The sequence below is a fragment of the Cervus canadensis genome, chromosome 15 (genome assembly GCF_019320065.1).
Source record: "Cervus canadensis isolate Bull #8, Minnesota chromosome 15, ASM1932006v1, whole genome shotgun sequence".
NCBI lineage: Eukaryota > Metazoa > Chordata > Mammalia > Artiodactyla > Cervidae > Cervus > Cervus canadensis.
The window spans coordinates 70,318,611-70,337,433 of NC_057400.1; the positions used below are offsets into that span (position 1 = coordinate 70,318,611).

An 18,823-nucleotide genomic window follows, 5' to 3' on the forward strand; every position below is an offset into this window, starting at 1 on the left:
GGCTAATTTATCTGCCTCATTAAGGCAATGTCCTTCTTAGGACTCTGTCTAATGCTTGGTGTGTTGGGAGGTCTTTCTGTTCTGGTTGGTGGAAACAGGCTTTTCCTAGACCGTGACTATTTATTGGGGCTCTGCCTGCTCTTTTTTAGTGCTGCTTTGCCCATTCTTGGTGGTGTTCTCAAGCCATACCCAGATCAGTACCCAGCTAGAGTCTCAAGGAGGCTCCTCTGTCCAGCTCCAGAAATCATTCTCTCTGCAGCCAACTTCCTCTCCTGTATTCTTGTCATTTTGACCTGCTTACGGGCAATCTGCTCCTCCTTTCAGCAAGACTTCTGGGTTCTGTTTGGGTTCCTCTTTTCTGTGCTACAGTCTGGAAGCTGCTTCTGGGCATTAAGCTTGGGCTCTTACTTCATTGTTGCCCTTCACGGGAATCACAGATCACATTGGATCTTTTGCCCAGTGTTGGAAAACAGTTGTTTGATATATTCGGTCTGGCTTTCTACCAGAGATGTAATTACTAAAGAAGTTACTTCTTCACAGGTGGGAGAACAGGCCTTCCCAATCTGATCTCATTTATTGGCATTTTAATTTTAGGTTTGCATTTTTTGTTTTAGAATTTACACATTTTTGTATGACTGCATTTCACTGAGGTGTAGTTATGTTTAGTAAAACGCATGTGTTTTAAAGACTTCCTTATTCATTGTTTGACAGGCCTGGCCCCTTGTTGCTATGCACGTGCCTTCTCTGGTTGCAGCGAGCAGGGCTGCTCTTGGTTATAGCGCATGGGCTTCTCGTGGTGGTGACTACCTGTTGTAGGCACAGGCTCTGGTTCCGCGGGCTCAGTGGTTGTGGTACATGGGCTTGGTTGCTTCATGACACATGGGGTCTTCCCTGAACAGGGATCGAATGGATTGAACCCATGTCCCATGCATTGGCAGGTGGATTCTTAACCACCGGACCACTGGGAAAACCCTAAAATGCATTTGTTGTAATGTTTAGTTTGAAGTGTTTTGGAAGTTTGCTTAACTGCCACATTAGGGACTTTTCCGTAGTTTCTAGTTCTCTGTTGAAATTGTTAATGATCTTTTAATTGCCTGGACACATCAAACCTTGTGCAATCTTTTTTGATTCCTCCACTGCATCTTCCTTTCTCTCTGGATTGGTTCCCCAGCATGTCTGTGGGCCACCCTTCTCTTCCTGGACTTAGATGTAATGTCACACAACGGGGCGTAGGTTTTGGCTTCCCAGCTACCTGCCATGGAGCTGTGGGTGACAGTCTGGAAAGTGGGGGAGAGCAGAAGCTCATTCTCCATGAGGTGAACATTCTCCACTTGGTAAAGAGAGGTAAGGCAACTGGCTGTTTTAATCTCCCCCTCCCCCCTTCCTTCCCCTCTTTGGCTGGTTCTGTGGTTTCTTCTTGCAGACTTTGGTGGAGAGCCCCACTGCCTAGTGGATGTGCCTGCAGCACATTTTGCAGTGGGCACTAGTGCAGTAAAACAGGAGTCCGCAAACTTGTTCTGTAAAGGCCCAGATTGTAAGTATTTCTGTGGGCCATATGTTGTCTGTACCAACTGCTCATCTCTGCTGTTGTCATGGGGAAGTAGCTACAGATAGTACATAAAACAAGTGTGTAGTGGTAGGCCCCAGAAACTTTATGGATACTGAAATTTGAATGTCGTGATTTTCATGTGTCATGAAGTATATTTTTCTTCTCTTGATTGTTTCAACCATTGAGACATGTAAAAGCCACTCTTAGCTTGAGGGGTAAGAATCATAAAGTCAGATTGTGGGCCAGATTTGGCCTCTGAGCTGGGCCTTAATTTGCTGACTTCTGTAGTAACTTGCTATGTCCCCTCACTGCCCTGGGCTGGTACCTTCCAGGGAACGTGTCACTGCTTTAGTCCATTACTTAGGCTTTCCTTTTTAGGGCAAAGTCTATGTCTGTGTTTCTGTTTTCTGGATCTACTCTTGATTTGTTTATGCTGACTTCCATTTTTATTTATTTATTTTTTCATTTTTTTAGTTATGTAGTCCTATCTTACCCATTATTATTTTTGAGTTCTATGTATTGTATGTGAAAAGTTGTTGTGGTCATTTGAGGCCCTGGATAATGACCTCTTCTCTAGAGAGAATCTGTCAAGCTAGGGACACTAGTGACTCCAGGTTACTGTCGAGCAGTATGGAGCTGTGATGATTCAGAGCGGGGCTCCTGCCACTCTGCTTGCACTTTACCCGTGCTTCTGTGTCTGTGGCCCTTGGCGGTTCTGGTCAAGGTGTGGCATGCTTACAGGCTTCTCCCCTGTGAGGACCAGGGCTCCATCCTTCTCAGCAGCTCCGCTGAGCTCTGCTTGGTCTCAGCTCTGCTTGCAGAATTGGCAGGTGCCTCGGGAGGCAGTCTTCAGCCCCTTGGGCTGTTCTTCTCCCCCGGGTCTTAGGTTTGCTTTTCCTTGCTGCCTGGATATCTTCAAACAGATATACTTTATGTTTCCTTGTGACTTTTCCAGAATTTGTTTCTTTCTAGAATTTGTTGTTCTTAAATTTTTTTTTGGAATTGATAGGTTATACTGTGTTCAACAGGTGTTTAGAAGGTATTTTCTGCAAGGCTAAGAAAAAAGCTAGATATCTTTATAGTCAACTGCAAATATTTGAACAGATCACATTTCAGAAATATTTTAAAGATAGGAAAAATAAATATCTAAACTATAAGTTAATCAAAGTGCCAGTTATTTCATTGGGCACATTCTATTTTGAATTATATTGCATAATCACACAGTTCTGAAGTGATCATGTTAATAGATACCTTCAAGAACCTCCTGCCCAATTCTGTTTGGTTTTCAAATATTGTAGCCCCTCCAGTGGCTCCCCCAGGCCTCCTTACTGCACCTGTTGGTTCATATTGATGAGAAGAAAACAAGCTGGAGAGTTTGGCCTCTTCCCCCAAACTCTGATGACCTTGGTGATCTTGGTCAGGTAATTCAACTGCTAAGTTTTAGTTACTGTCCCTCAAAACTGGCCCTGTTACTACTGCCTGCCTTGTTGGCTTCTTTTCAGGATGAAAATGCCTTTACCTGTTATATGTAAGAGCAAATTGGCAAAGGGTCCTCAGAATGAATTAGAGGTATCTGGATTCTTTATGAAAAAAGTTAAAATTTAAGAACTGTATTGTTACCCATTGGGAACGTTTTTGTGAATTAGCTGCTGATAAGGTCAGGATATTTCTTTTTAAATTTATTTTTGGTTGTGCTGGATCTTCATCGCTGTTCGGACTTTTCTCTAGTTGTGGCAAGTGGGATCTGCTCTCTAGTTGGGGTGTGTGGGCATCTCGTTGTGGTGGGTTCTCTTGTTTCGGAGCACAGGCTGTCGATACACTCAGTAGCTGCTGCTTCTGGGCTCGAGAGCACAGGCTCAGCAGTTGTGGTGCATGGGCTTGGTTGCTCCACGTGACGTCGGGTCTTCCTGGGTCAGGGATTAAACCCATGTCTCCCGTATGAGGATTCTTTACCACTGAGCCAGCAAGGAAGCCCCGAAACAAGCTATTTATAGACTGTTGTACAAATACCCTTAAACTGACAAATTTAAGTGAGTTGTATTGCTTGTGGATGCTGTTTCTCCAGTGCCATGATTGTTTCCCAGTTTTTTTCTCCTTGGGATCCTGTGCTTTCCTCCCGGTGCCTTCGAATGCTCTCCCAGGGGCTTCGTCTCTGCCTTCCACAGTCCAGCTCTTTCAAGCCCTCCTCCGGGGAAGCTTGCTTTGTTGCCTTAGCAGAGTTCCCCCTTCCTTGAATCCTTCCAGATGCCTGAATCACTGTGGTTTGCATGGTGGTTACTCACGTTCATGTCCCCGGCTCCGAGGAGGCTTTCACAGCAGTGTCCCTCCAGATACCCAGTTTCTGCCTTCCACATAGCTTCTGCCCTACCCCCACCCTTCCCAACACTACTAAAGTGATGAGAGAAAGAAAAGATGATTCGATGATTCTTGTCTTCCTATAAACTGGGCTCCTCGGCCTATTCTGTAGTAACTGTATCACCCCAGCCACCCTTGGATAGTCCTCTTGGGCAGTCAGGGCTGACGACCCTGCCTCCTTGGGTGTGGGCATCTTCTCCAGGTCTGCAGCCCATTTGCTGGTGACTTCCAGGTTTGACTCTCTAGCCCTGAACCCTCTGCTAAGATTGAATTTGTGTTTGCAGTATATGTGTGTGTGTGTTTGTGTGTGTGTACGCATATGTGTGTGCACGGGGAGAGGCTCTCCATGTTTATGTTCAGTAGTTGGTGCAAATCTCAGTGGTCAAAGCTGAGCTAATTATCTCATTTTGATTCTGTTCTCTACCTTGTTTTTCACATCTGATCTGTCCCGTTTGATCTGAAGTGTCTTAAATGCTCGTTTTGTCTTGACTTAGGCTCCCATGCTGTTTTCTCTGTCTTTGGTTTCTTCCTCTGTCCTTGCCCACTGCTCTGGCACTGCGTTCTGACTGGATGTGTGGTGATTTACTTACTGGAGCCCCAGAGGTGGCATGTGACTGCCCGAGCGCAGCACGCCTGGGCTGCTGAGACTGGCCTTTGTCTGATTCCCAGCCTGTGTGGCCACGTGGGCTGGCCTGAGCCCAGGGACGGGTCTTGGGTGCCTCCTCTTGCCCAGCTCAGCAGACGAGCCAGACCTTTCCATCCTGTTAGAACAGCAGGGCCCTGAATGTTTGTGGCTCACGTTTTAGGAAGTATTTACTTCTCCCTCTGCCAGTTAATACTTTGGCCAACAGTCATATGTTTTGGTCTTGAGTATGTTTATGGCAGTTGTCTCATGAACAAATATGAGTGCTGAGAGAAAGTTGTTGCTTCTCTGAGAACTGAGTCCCTTTCCAAATTGGTTTTCTGTTGCTCTGTAACACGTCACTGACCAGAAAACATATCAACTTAAAACAGCTCCCTGTACCCTCTCCTTTTCTCTATGAGTCAGGAGCCCGGCCATGGCTTAGCTGGGTCTTCTGCTTCAGGACTCACAGGCTGCAGTCAGGGTGCTGACCAGTTTGCATTCTCATCTAGGGTTTTACTGGCGTCCTTGTTGGCAGAATTCAGTTTTCGGTACTGTGGGACTGAGCTGTGGGCTCCTAGGAGACACCCGTCTCCACAGGCAGCTCATGGCAGTGGCTGTGGAGAGCGTCTCTTTTGGACGGTCCCATCCTCTTAAAGGGCTTTTACCTCACATGACCCTCGGAGAATCTTCCTTTTGATTGACTAGAAATCAGCTGATGTGAGACCTTACTTATATATGAGAAATTCCTCCACCTTTGCCACAGAAGGAAACCTACTCCAGCTGTGGTGTCCTGTCCTATATTCAGAGGTCCTGCCCAAACTCAGAGAGAGGATTACACAGGATGTGTGTGCGCCAGGGGGTAAGAATCTTGAGGCCATCTTAGCTTTGCCTGCTACACATTGCTTGGGTAAAACTGAGATGCTTAAAAAAATGACTTGTACAGTTTAGGAAGGAGAGAACTGATAAGGCTTAGGCGAGATGTCTTGAAAATCTAGAAGAATTGTGTACTAAGATTGCTCAGAAAGTGCCCTTCAGTTCTTGGTGAGTCTGGAAATAGTGAATGCTTCATGAGAGTGGTGTACGCGGGATTGATGACAAGAATCGAGTTAGTGGACTTGTGAGCAAAGAAAAGGCCCTGGCCTTCCATTGAAAGATGGGCAAACAGATGTGTTTGTTTTAGTGTAAAGTGTCTTGTCTGTCTGAGAGGAGGGTTTCTGCTGTACCTGCAGTTTTCAGAATGGATGCTTTCTCTGGGTGTTCACTGTGCCCTGACCCTTGGGCCATGACTGCTTACTCTGGGAGACCTTTTCTGACTCCCAAATGTGGACAGCCAAGAGCACTTTTTGTGAGAATGTTATTTTGTCTTTGAATATCAGTATGGACTCATGTTTTTATTTACTATTTAAGTCTAAAATAGTTGTTATATATTTTGTTGTTCAAAATTATTCTTAATTTGGCCAGTGGAGGAGTTCCTATCAGGCTTTGAGCAGCTTTTTTGGTGCAAACCTAAACATTACAGGCTCACTATCAAAGTTATATTTGGATTAACCTCCAGGTTATTCAAGGGTGAAGTGTAGTTTTCTTAATAACAGGTTAACTTGCATTTACGGTAAACTCAAAATCTTGCTTTCATTTACCTCTCCTGCCTTCTACCCATGTTCCCCTTCCTATATGTGATCATATTATTTGTGACTGGCTTATCTTTCCAGAGCATATGCCCACATGTGTCTTTTATCTTGTATCTTAAGCAAAACTTAGTATGTAAGATATTATGCATGGTACCTTGTTCACTTAACTGTGTACCTTGGGACAGTTTTCATTAAATGCTGAATGACTGAATAGTAAGTGGGAATGAGATTTTTTTTTTTTGCATTATTCTTTAAGAATTGCATTGTGAGTGTGATCACTGTGAATTTATTTTATTTATCATTACCAGCTTGCATTCACAAGAGATGGACTGTGTGGTCTGTGGAATGAAATGGTTAAAGATGGAGAAATTGTATATACTGGGACAGAACTATCACAGAATGGAGAACTTCCTCCTAGAAAAGGTAAGGGCCTTTAACTAATATTTTTCATTTTTTGAAGACCTTTATAAATTGCATTCTGTAGAAATTTTGGAATGTGCTATATGGACAGGAGTGTGCCTGAGTATAACTCTGAAGTTTTGTTTTCACTTTGGAAATGCCTAGATGATAATTAATATTAGGTGCTTTCTGAATTTCGTTGTTCTACCCAGATTGAAGGCCGTTTAATTGCAGAGCCACCTGCTGTGGTGTCCTTCCTCTGATGTCTCATTTGCAGCTTCTGGGAACTCCACTTATTGTTTTTTTCTCTAAGTTTTGAAATATACCTTGCTTTGGCTAACTATAAATTGTGGTTTTTATGAGGTTGAGTGGAAATAGTATTCTGAAATTTTTCTAGCATGACTATCCTGTGCGTGTGTGCGCGCGCGCGCACATGCGTGCTCAGTCGTGTCTGACTCTTTGCGACTCCATGGACTGTAGCCTGGGAGTCTCCTCTGTCCATGGGATTTTCCAGACAAGAAGACTGGAGTGGAGACCATTGTTTTCTCCAGTGGGTCTTCCTGACCCAGGGATTGAAACTCTTGGTTTCATGCATTGCCAGGCAGTCGTCTCCACTGCACTGCCTGGGAAACCCCTGTGACTTTCCTGTGGGAGTGCATAAAACACTTTTTGGAAGCCTTTGGCCTATGGACTTTTATTGTATTTGTGCAGGGAAATGTCAGTGAACACTCATGTTGGGCATAGGGTTATGAAAATGCAGTGAGGTCAGTTGTTCTTGACTTTGGCTGTGAATCAGAATCACTCTTTAGGCGTTAAAAAGAAATGGATACTTGTACCCACTCCAAAGCTATAGAACCTGAACTACCCTACTTGAGACCCACTGCTGAAGTTTGTTAGTCCTGCTGTTTGAAAATCATCAGGATGGATAAAATATTTTTAGAAAGTAGTGGGACTTCCCTGGCTGTCCAGTGGATAGGGCTTCACTTTCTGACGCAGGGGGTGCGGGGTCAGTCCCTGGTTGGAGAGCTGCATGCCTGCAGCCCAAACCAAAACATAAAACGGAAGCAATATTGTAACAAATTAAAGAAAGGCTTTAAACATGGTCCTCATTAAAAAGAGAAAAAAGAGAGTAGTTACTTTTCATAGAATGAATTAGAATAGTGTCCATATTGAAAATACATTGGAAAAACAATATAACTTTTCAGTTACAGTGTCTAGCAGAGCGAGCTCATTTTTTTTCCTGATATTTTATTGTGAAAACTTGCATGCACCCACAACTGACAAGTCTGTACAGTGAGCAGCTGCACACTCATCCCCCGGATCATACTAACCTGTCCTCTGTCCACTGGTGCATCTTACCTGACTCCCTTAGACACTTCGTGCATATTATTAACAAGATTGACTTCAGTGTAGCTTTTTGTCTTTAGGGTAAAACTTACCCATAATAAAATATATGTTTTGAATTTCCCATCCCATAAGTTTCAACAGACATAATTGGGGTGACCTAAACACCCATTGATGCTCCCACTTTGAAGGTTCGCACATGCCCCTTACTGGCTCCGTCCTGCCCTCTCTACTCACAGGCAACGACTGATCTGATCTTTCTCTGTCATGGATTGGGTTTGCCTGTTCTAGACTTTCATGTAAATAGTATCATGTAATGATGTTACATACTTGTTTCAGTTTATAATGATTTATTAGTTTTAGTAGTTCATTCTGTATACTTTTAAAGTTTTTGTGCCTTTTCATCCTATCCTTCCAGTATTAATGCATTAAAACATACTTCTTAAAATGTTTTTTGTGAAACATTATTTCTAAAGTGAGAAATTTCTGAGAAAAACTAACTACATGGAAAAATTCAAAGTCTGTTTCTTATTCATTACATTTGATGACTATTGTTCTTTGTTTTTTAAAAAATAGGTGTTTAGAAAGCAAAGTGTAGGGCCTCCCTGATGGATGAGTGGTAAAGAATCCTCCTGCCAGTGCAGGAGACATGGGTTTGACCCCTTGTCTGAGAAGACCCCATATGCCACAGAGCAACTAAACCTGTGCCCCAAACTAGATTCTGGGAGCTGCACCTACTGAAGCTTGCATGCCCCAGAGCCTAGGCTCCACAGCGAGAGAAGCTGCTGAGATGAGAAGCCCTCCCACTGTAACTAGAGAGTAGTGCCCACTTGGCGCATCCAGAGAAAGCCCGTGGACAGCAACAAGGACCCAGAACGGCCAAAAGCAAACACATGTAAAAAAATAAAAGAAAGCAAAGTGTAAAATTGTTCTTTATGTAGGTCCCAAATGGATAGTTTTTTCTTGACACTCAATACAAGTTATTGTTTTTAATGAGACGTGATATATGCTTTTTGTTATGAGAAAATACTTTTTTTAATAGCTAGATTTATACACCTAATTTCATTTTTAAGACCATGGTCTTTTTTTTTTTTTGGCTGCATTATATAGCAGCTTGCGGGACCTTAGTTCTCCAACCAGGTTTCAAACCAAGGCAGGCAAGGCAAGGCAGGCAAACTGCAGAGTCCTAATCACTGGACTTTCAGGGAATTCCCAAGACTGTGTACATTATTTTGTTGTTGTTCAGTCAGTAAGACCTGTCTGACTCTTTGCAACCCCATGGACTGTAGCATGTCAGGTTTCCCTGCACTTTGTGTATCTCCCAGAGTTTGCTCTGATTCATGTCTATTGAGTTAGTGATGCTGTCTTAACCATCTCATCTTCTGCTGCCCTCTTCCTTTTGAATTCAATCTTTCCTAGCATCAGGGTCTTTTCCAATGAGTCGGCTCTTTGCATCAGGTGGCCAAAGTTTTGAAGCTTAAGCATCAGTCTTTCCAGTGAATATTCAGGATTGACATTCTATAGGATTGACTGGTTGGATCTCCTTGTTGTCCAAGGGACTCTCCAGAGTCTTCTCCAGAACCACAATTTGAAAGCATCCATTCTTTGGCACTCAGCCTTCTTGATGGACCAACTCTCACATCCATACATGACTACTGGAAAAACCATCTCTTTGACTTTACAGAGCTTAGTTGGCCAAGTGATATCTCTGCTTTTTAATATGCTGTCTAGCTTTGATATTGCTTTCCTTCTAGGGAACAAACATCTTTGAATTTCATGGCTGCAGTCACCATTCATAGTGATTTTGGAGCCCAGGAAAATAAAATCTGTCACTGCTTCCACCCTTTCCCCTTCTGTTGGCTATGAAGTTACAGAACTGGATGCTGATCTTAGTTTTTTGAATGTTGAGTTTCAAGCTAACTTTTTCACTTTGCTCTTTCACCTTCATCAAAAGGCTCTTCAGTTCCTCTTCACTTTCTTCTGTTAGAGTGGTATCATTTGCATAGATGAGATTGTAGATATTTCTCCCAGCAATCTTAACTCCATTCTGTGATTCATCCAGCCCAACATTTTTCATGATGTACTCTGCATAGAAGTTAAATAAACAGGGTGACAGTATACAGCCTTGTTTTACTCTTTTCCCAATTTGGAACCAGTCCATTGTTCCTTGTCCAATTCTGTTTTTCACCCACATACAGGTTTTTCAGGATCCAGGTAATGTGGTCTGATATTCCCCCTTCATGGATCATAACCCTTTCATGGTGAAGGGACTTGGATAACTCAGTGAAGCTGTAAGCCACGCAGTTCAGGGCCACCTGAGACAGGCAGATCATAATAAAGAATTCTGACAAAACATGGTCCACTGAAGCAGGGAATGGCTAACCACTCCAGTATTTTTGCTGTAAGAACCCCATGAACAGTATGAAAAGGCAAAAAGATACGACACTGGAAGATGAGCCCACAGGTGGGAAGGTGTCCAGTATGCTACTGGGCAAGGGTGGAAGGCAACTACTAATAGCTCTAGAAAGAATGAAGCAGCTGGACCGAAGCTGAAATGACTCTCATTTCAACTGTGGATGTATCTGGTGGTGAAAGTAAAGTCAAGTGCTGTAAAGAACAATATTGCGTTGTAACCTGGAATGTTAGATCTGTGAATCAGGGTAAATTGGAGGTGCTTAAGCAGATGAGGGCTTCCCTGGTGGCTCAGAGGTGAAAGCATTTGCCTGCAATGAGGGAGACCTGGGTTTGATCCCTGGGTCAAGAATGGACATTGACATCTTAGCAGTCAGCTAAAATGAGCGGGAATGGGTGAATTTAATTTAGATGACCATTATATCTACTGTTGTGGGCAAGAATCCCTTAGAAGAAGTGGAGTAGCCCTCATAGTCAACAAAAGAGTCTGAAATGCAGTATTTGGATGCAGTCTCAAAAATGACAGAATGATCTTGGTTTGTTTTCCAAGGCAAACCATTCAACATCACAGTAAACTGAAGTCTTATGTCCCAACCATTGATGCCAAAGAAGCTGAAGTTGACAGGTACTTTGAAGACCTACAAGACTTTATCTATAACTAAAATCAAAAAAAGATTCCTTCTTTTGTCCTTTTCACATAGAGGATTGGAATTCAAAAGCAGGAAGTCAAGGGATACCCAGAATAACAGGCAGGTTTGGCTTGGAATATAAAATGAATCAGGGCAAACACTAACACACTGGTCATAGTAAACACCCTTTTTCAATGACCCAAGAGATGACTCTACACATGGACATCACCAGAGGTCAATACCGAAATCATATTGATTATGTCTTATGCAGGCAAAGATGGAGAATTTCTATGCAGTCCACAAAAAAAAGACCTGGAGCTGACTGTGGCTCAGATCATGAGCTCCTTATTGCAAATTCAGGCTTAAATTGAAGAACATAGGAAAAACCACTAGGCCAGTCAGTTAATGACCTAAATCAAATCCCTTATGATTATACAGTGGAGGTGACAAATTGATTTAAGGAATTAGATCTGGTAGACAGAATGCCTGAAGAACGATGGCCAGAGGTTCGTAATATTGTACAGGAGGCAGTGATCAAAACCATCCCAAAGAAAAAGAAATACACGAAGGCAAAATGGTTGTTTAAGGAGGCTGAGGACTTGGAAGAGGTATACTGAACTGAGTGCTTAGTTCCAGAGAATGGCAATGAGAGATTAGAAGGCCTTCTTCAACGAACAATGCAAAAAAGTAAAGGAAAACAATAGAATGGGAAAGACTAGAGATCTCTTCAAGAAAATTGGAGATATGGGAAGATTTCATGCAGGAATGGGCAACAAAAAAGGACAAACAGCAAGAACTTAACAGAAGCAGAAGAGATTAAGAAGAGGTGACAAGAATATACAGAAGAACTATACAGGAAAGGTCTTAATGACCTGGATAACCATGATGGTGTGATCACTTACCTAGAACCATACATCCTGGACTGAAGTAAAGTGGACCTTAGGAAGCATAACTACAAACAAACCTAGTGGAGGTGATGGAATTTCAGTTGAGCTGTTTAAAATTCTAAAAAATGATGCTGTCAAATTGCTGCAGTCAGTATGTTAGCAAATTTGGAAAACTCAGCAGTGGCCACAGGACTGGAGAAGGTTTATTTTCATTCCAGTCCTAAAGAAGGGTAATGCCAAAGAATGTTCAAACTGTCGTACAGTTGTGCTCATTTCACATCTAGTAAGGGTGTACTCAAAATCCTTCAAGCTCTGCTTCAGCAGTATGTGAATCAAGAACGTCCAGATAGATGTACAAGCTGAATTTAGAAAAGGCAGAGGAGTCAGAGATCAAATTGCCGAACTTCATTGGATCATAGAGAAAGCAAGGGAATTCCAGAAAAACATTTGCTTCATTGACTGTGCGGACTCTTTGACTGTCTGGATCACAACAAACTGGAAAATTCTCAAAGAGATAGAAATACCAGACCACCTTACCTGTCTCCTCAGAAAACAGTGTACATTATACGTGATTGTAGTGTGGCTGATTGTGAGAAAAATACAGATCAGAGCAGAAGTTCCTTAGATGCACCGTTGTCTTTGCTCTGTTTCCCCAGGGATTGACTGTTTTCTACCGCACACACACCAATTCTAGGATGAGTTCTTAATGATGTTTAGCTTGTTTTCTTCACGGTTAATTTCTGGGACTTAGTGGCTTTTATATAATTTGAGCTTACCTTGGAGTAAACCTTCTTTTCTTTCTTTTAGAACTTTTTGATCCCACTGATAAGGAAGAGTGCTTCCACCTAGGTGGTAAGCTTTGTGTTTCCTTTTCGGGGCCTGCCCTACAAAAGACAGGCTAGATTATAGTCTTACACTTTTGTTTCAAGTGAATATTTCTTACAATCCTGTTTAGAGTTACTGTATTTATTATTTTGAGGGAAAATAGAGGATGTAAAGAAAGGAAAGTTAAGAGGCTAATAACAGATACACTAAACTTAATTTTTTAATTTTTGTCAGGGGCTGACCTTTGTGTGAAGAACCTCAGTATCAAGAACTGTTTCATTTATTATAAACCTTCTCAGTCTGTGCAGATAGTAGAAATATAAGTCAGTTGTTTGCTTAGTCAGGCCTCTTAAAAAATTCTATTGCCATTTCTGTTACATTACTAATGTCATTTATGGACATCAGTACTAACTTTTTATAGTTCTTGTATAGTTCTTACAGAGTTTATTTTTGACTTTTTCTGACTTTGTATTGTGCGTTGTTTTTAGGGTTTTCTTTTCTCTTGGTCTAGTCAGTGTTCTTTAGTTATATGTGTTTCAATTTTAAGCGTCCAGAGATGAGTTTTTGATTTTTTTTTTTTTAAAGAACCTGACAACTTTTCTCCTGGTTTTATAGTTTCTCTGTGGAAGATATAAAATATTGGATGTGGCTTTTCTTCCCAAATAACTCATGATTATTTGGACAGAAAATGCATTTGCATACAGAAGTGTTTAACAGGATCATAAAAACCCCCATGATGTTATCCACAACCAGGGCTGGTGGAGTTGAAGAGTGGCGTGATTCCTGTGGTTTGTCAAGGAGACATGGCCTGGGCCCCGGGTGGTGGTGCAGGTGGGGTCCTCCAGGTGGAGGCCTGTGAAGAGCACTGGTATGTAGGGTGGACAGGGAACAGCAGATGAGGGTGGGCCAGCCTGGAGGGACATGGACTGCTTGAGTGCTCAGCTGCATCTAAATCTAGGAGAATGCAGCTGCTAGTGCCGTGGACACACTCTGGGGGGAAACATTTGTAAACTCAAGGTTAGAAGCTATTGCACAAAGGGCTGTGAGTGTTAGGAAGAGTAGTTAGGACTCGGTCCTCCTAGCAGTGAGAACTCAGTTGAATCCTGATTCTGTAGCCCAAGGGTTCTCAAACTCTGTGGTTCATTAGGATCACCTGGAGTCTTGGTCAGACACTGGCCTGACCAGTGTCTGGCCCTACCCTTAGAATTTATGATTTCTTGGATTTGGGGTAGAACTAGGGAATTTGCATTTCTAACATGTTTCCAAGTTCTGCTGATGATGTTTGCTTTTCAAGGAGTGTGTTGTGTCTGTACAGCCAAAGTCTATTACCTTGAGAGTTTCAGAGACAGGAAGAGAGCTGATCCTGGGAAGATGGCATCAAATAGCGTTCAGAGGAAGTTGATCTGGGTTTGAGAGAGGATGGCTGTGCTGTAGTCACAGAGAGAAAGCCCAGGGTGGTAGTAAAGGGTTCACACCCTTCTTTATTGATCAACTTTGCCAATTCTGACACATTTTTTGCGGGTTTTGTTAACTAAGGCAGATAAAGTTTACCTCAAATCTTCTGTTAGTTACTGTATCTGCCAACTTATCTCTTACCATCTTGTTTCATGTTTTTGCATAACTGGACATTTTTCTTTAAGACAGAAATTACTATCTTTCTTCCTTGATAGTAACCTTTAGCATCTTGCTTATATATTTATGTTTCTCTGCCGCCATTCTTTCTGGTTTGATCTCACCCATTCATGTGGTTGAGATTATGACTTTTATCTGAATTAAGTAGCCTCTAATTCAGATAGTGGGCTTCCCCGGTGGCTCAGTGGTAAAGAATCTGCCTGTCAGTGCAGGAGACACAGGTTTGATCCCTGGGTCAGGAGGATCCTCTGGAGAAAGAAATGGCAACCCACTTCAGTATTCTTGCCTGGAGAATCTCATGGACAGAGAAGCCTGGTGGGCTGTAGTACATGGGATCACAAAACAGTTGGACATGACTTAGCAACTAAGCAACAGCGAATTCAGAGTGTGGTTCTACACCAGTTCTGTGGTTCTCCAGCCCCAACTGGATGTCTGATAATTCAGTCCAGTTCTGACACTTAACTACTGAAGTTCAGTCCTCACAAGTGAAGGGCACAGTTCTCCAAGGCTGCCTCCACTTCAGATGACATACTCAGATGGGATTCCCAGGCTACTCTCACATTTGCCTGGCTGACTACAAATTTAGAGGTTCCCATGACCCTCTCAAGTTCAATAATTCCCTAGAAAAACGCAGAAAATTCAGGAAAACACTTTGTTGGTTTATTATAAAGAAGACAGCTCAAAACAGCCAAGTGGAAGAGATGCAAAAGGCAAGGTGTGGGGAAGGAACTCAGAGCTTCCATGCCTTTTCTTGGCCCTCCAACCTCCCAGCACATCTGTGCATTCACCAGCCTGAAATATCCCCCAGTTTTTTGTTCAGGAGATTTCTTTTAATCTGCAGTCCCTCTCTCTCGAGGTCGGGACTGGCCCGATAGTCTCCCCTCTGATCACTGTCTGGTCTCCGTGGCGGCCAGCTCACAGCACGGGGCTGTCTAGGGCCGTCCTGAGTCAGCCGCTTAGCGTTCGCTCAGTGTGGTGGGAAGGCACTTGTTGTGAGCATCACAGGCGCTCCTGAGTAAACTGCAAGGAACACTTTACCTAGACCAAAGACCAAACAAAGATTTCTGTTATACCACAGATAAAAAAGTATGATAATGCTGTTAAACATTTTAGCAGAGCTCTGGAGTCCACATTATAAGAGTCCCATTTTACATGTTTAGTAAGCAAAAAGAATGTGCTAATTCAGAGGTGTAAAGTTGGTTTTGCATCCTGTCATACAGTAGCATGAAGAGGCAAAGGCATGTGTACATTTATTTGCTAACTTGTGCATGGTGACTGATGATCTAGTAGTCTCTCTCAGCATTTGTACAGGATTTCACAAATTCAGTAAGTCAGTTCAGTCGCTCAGTTGTGTCCAACTCTTTGCGACCCCACGGACTGCAGCATACCAGGCTTTCCTTCCATCCCCAACTCCTGGAACTTACTCAAAACTCCTGTCCATCGAGTCGGTGATGCCATCCAACCATCTCTGTTGTCCCCTTCTCCTCCCGCCTTCAGTCTTTCCCAGCATCAGGGTCTTTTCCAATAAGTTTTCACATCAGGTGGCCAAAGTATTAGAGTTTCAACTTCAGCATCAGTCCTTCCAATGAATATTCAGGAGTGATTTCCTTTAGGATTGCTTTAGTCTCCTTGCCGTCCAAGGGACTCTCAAGAGTCTTCTCCAACACCACAGTTCAAAAGCATCAATTCTTCGGCGCTTAGCTTTCTTTATAGTCCAACTCTCACATCCGTACATGACTACTCGAAAAAAGATAGCTTTCACTATACAGACATTTGTCAGCAATGTAATCACAAACTCTTTTTTAATATGCTGTCTAGGTTGATGATAAATTTTCTTCCAAAGAGCAAGTGTCCTTTAATTTCATGGCTGCAGTCAACATATGCAGAGATTTTGGAGCCTGAGAAAGTAGTCTGTCACTGTTTCCATTGTTTCCCCATCTATTTGCCGTGAAGTGATGGAACTGGATGCCATGATGTTAGTTTTTTGAATGTTGAGTTTTAAGCCAACTTTTTCACTCTCCTCTTTCACTTTCATCAAGAGGCTGTTTAGTTCCTCTTTGCTTTCTGTCACAAGGGTGATGTCATCTGCATATCTGAGGTTATTGATATTTCTCCTGGCAGTCAAGATTCCAGCTTGTGCTTCATCCAGCCCAGCATTTTGCATGATGTACTCTGCATAGAAGTTAAACAAACAGGGTGAAAATATATAGCCTTGACATACTCCTTTCCTGATTTGGAACCAGTCTTTTGTTCCATGTCCAGTTTTAACTGTTGCTTCTTTACCTGCATACATGTTTTGTAGGAGGCAGGTAAGGTGGTCTGGTATTCCCATCACTTTTAAGAATTTTCCCCAGTTTGTTGTGATCCACACAGTCAAAGGCTTTGCTGTAGTCAATGAAGCCGAAGTAGATGTTTTTCTGGCATTTTCTTGCTTTTTCTATGATCCAGCAGATGATGGCAATTTGATCTCTGGTTCCTCTGCCTTTTCTTAATCCAACTTTTTTTTTTTCTTAATCTAACTTTAACATCTGGAAATTCATGGTTCATGTACTGTTGAAGCCTAGCTTGAAGAATTTTGAGCATTACTTTGCTGGCGTGTGAGATGAGTGCAATTGTGCAGTAGTTTGAACATTCTTTGGCATTGCCTTTCTTTGGGATTGGAATGAAAACTGACCTTTTCCAGTCCTGTGGCCACTGCTGAGTTTTCCAAATTTGCTGGCATATTGAGTGCAGCACCTTCACAGCATCATCTTTCAGGATTTGCAGTAGCTCAACTGGAATTCCAACATCTCCACTAGCTTTGTTCTTAGTGATGATTCTAAAGCCTACTTGATTTCGCATTTTAGGATGTCTGGCTCTAGGTGAGTGATTACACCATTGTGCTTATCTGGGTCATTAAGGTCTTTTGTATAGTTCTACTGTGTATTCTTGCCACCTCTTTTTAATATTTTCTGCTTCTGTTAGATCCTTACTGTTTCTGTCCTTTATTGTGCCATCTTTGCATGAAATGTTCCCTTGATATCTCTAATTTTCTTGAAGAGATCTCTAGTCTTTCCCATTCTGTTGTTTTCCTTTTATTTCTTTGCACTGATCGCTGAGGAAGGCTTTCTTATTTCTCCTTGTTATTCTTTGGAACTCTGCATTCAGATAGGTATATCTTTTCTTTTCTCCTTTGCCTTTCTCTTCTCTTTTCTCAGCTATTTGTAAGGCCTTCTCAGACAACCATTTTGCCTTTTTGCATTTCTTTTTCTTGGGGATGGTCTTGATCACCACTTCCTATACAATATCATGAACCTCTGTCCATAGTTCTTCAGGTACTTTGTCTATCAGATCTAATCCCTTGAATCTGTTTTTCACTTCCTCTGTTTAATTGTCAGCGATTTGATTTAGGTCATACCTGAATGGTCTAGTGGTTTTCCCTACTTTCTTTGATTTAAATCTGAATTTGGCAATAAGGAGTTCATGATCTGAGCCACAGTCAGCTCTGGTCTTGTTTTTGCTGACTATAGAGCTTCTCCATCTTTGTCTGCGAAGAATATAATCAATCTGATTTCGGTGTTGACCATCTGGTGATTTCCACATGTAGATTCGTCTCTTGTGTTGTTGGAAGAGGATGTTTCCTATGAGCAGTGTGTTATCTTGGAAAAACTGTGTTAGCCTTTGCCCTGCTTCATTTTATACTCCAAGGCCAAAGTTGCCTGTTATTTCAGATATCTCTTGACTTGCTACTTTGCATTCCAGTCCTCTGTGATGAAAAGGACATCTTTTTTTGGTGTTAGTTATAGAAAGTCTTGTTGGTCATCATAGAACCGTTCAACTTCTCTGGTGTTAGTGGTTGGGTCATAGACTTGGATTACTGTAATATTGAATAGTTTGCCTTGGAAATGAACAGAGATCATTCTGAACAACCATCAACAGGAGAATGTTGCATCCCACCAAGAAAAGATACCCCATGTCCAAGGGCAAAGGAGAAGCCCCCATAATATGGTAGGAGGGGAGAATTTGCTTTTAGAATCAAACCCCATACCCACCAGAGTCGCTCAGAGGGCTCAAATAAAACCTTGTATGCACCAGTACCCGGAGACCCCACAGAGACTGAGCCAGGCCTGCCTTTGAGTGTTTAGAGTGTCTCCTGCAGAGGCCTGGGTCAGCAGTGGCCTGCTGCAGTGACAGGGTCTCTGGCTGCAGCAGACCTGGGACACGTGGCATGTGGCATGAGCCCTTTTGGAGGAGGTTGCCATTAGTCCCCCCATAGAGCTGCCAAGCAGACGACCCATAAACTGCAGAACAATTATACCAAAGAAATTCTTGCATTGTTAAGAAAGTTCTAGGACCCACAACAAATTTCTCAACTTGGGGATTCAGCAAAGGGACTGAGAACCCCCAAGGAATTTGAGTTTGGAGGCCAGTGGGATTTGATTATAGAACTTCCACAGGATTTGGGGAACAGACTCTTGAAGGGCACAAACAGGACTCTGTGCTCACCAGGATCCATGGGAAAGGAGCAGTGTCCCCGCAAGAGGCTGAGTCAGACTTGC

At 42.6% G+C, this 18,823-nt stretch overlaps 1 protein-coding gene across 4 annotated transcripts in view; it reads left to right on the forward strand.

The window, feature by feature from the left end:
• The window catches only part of HERC2 (HECT and RLD domain containing E3 ubiquitin protein ligase 2), a 240,063-nt gene that overhangs the window by 6,461 nt on the left and 214,779 nt on the right, over nucleotides 1–18,823 (forward strand). For all 4 annotated transcript variants that reach the window (XM_043488204.1, XM_043488205.1, XM_043488207.1 and 1 more), the window contains one exon: nucleotides 6,466–6,580. In XM_043488204.1, coding sequence (XP_043344139.1) covers nucleotides 6,466–6,580 — 115 coding nt within the window. The remainder of the gene's footprint in view (nucleotides 1–6,465; nucleotides 6,581–18,823) is intronic.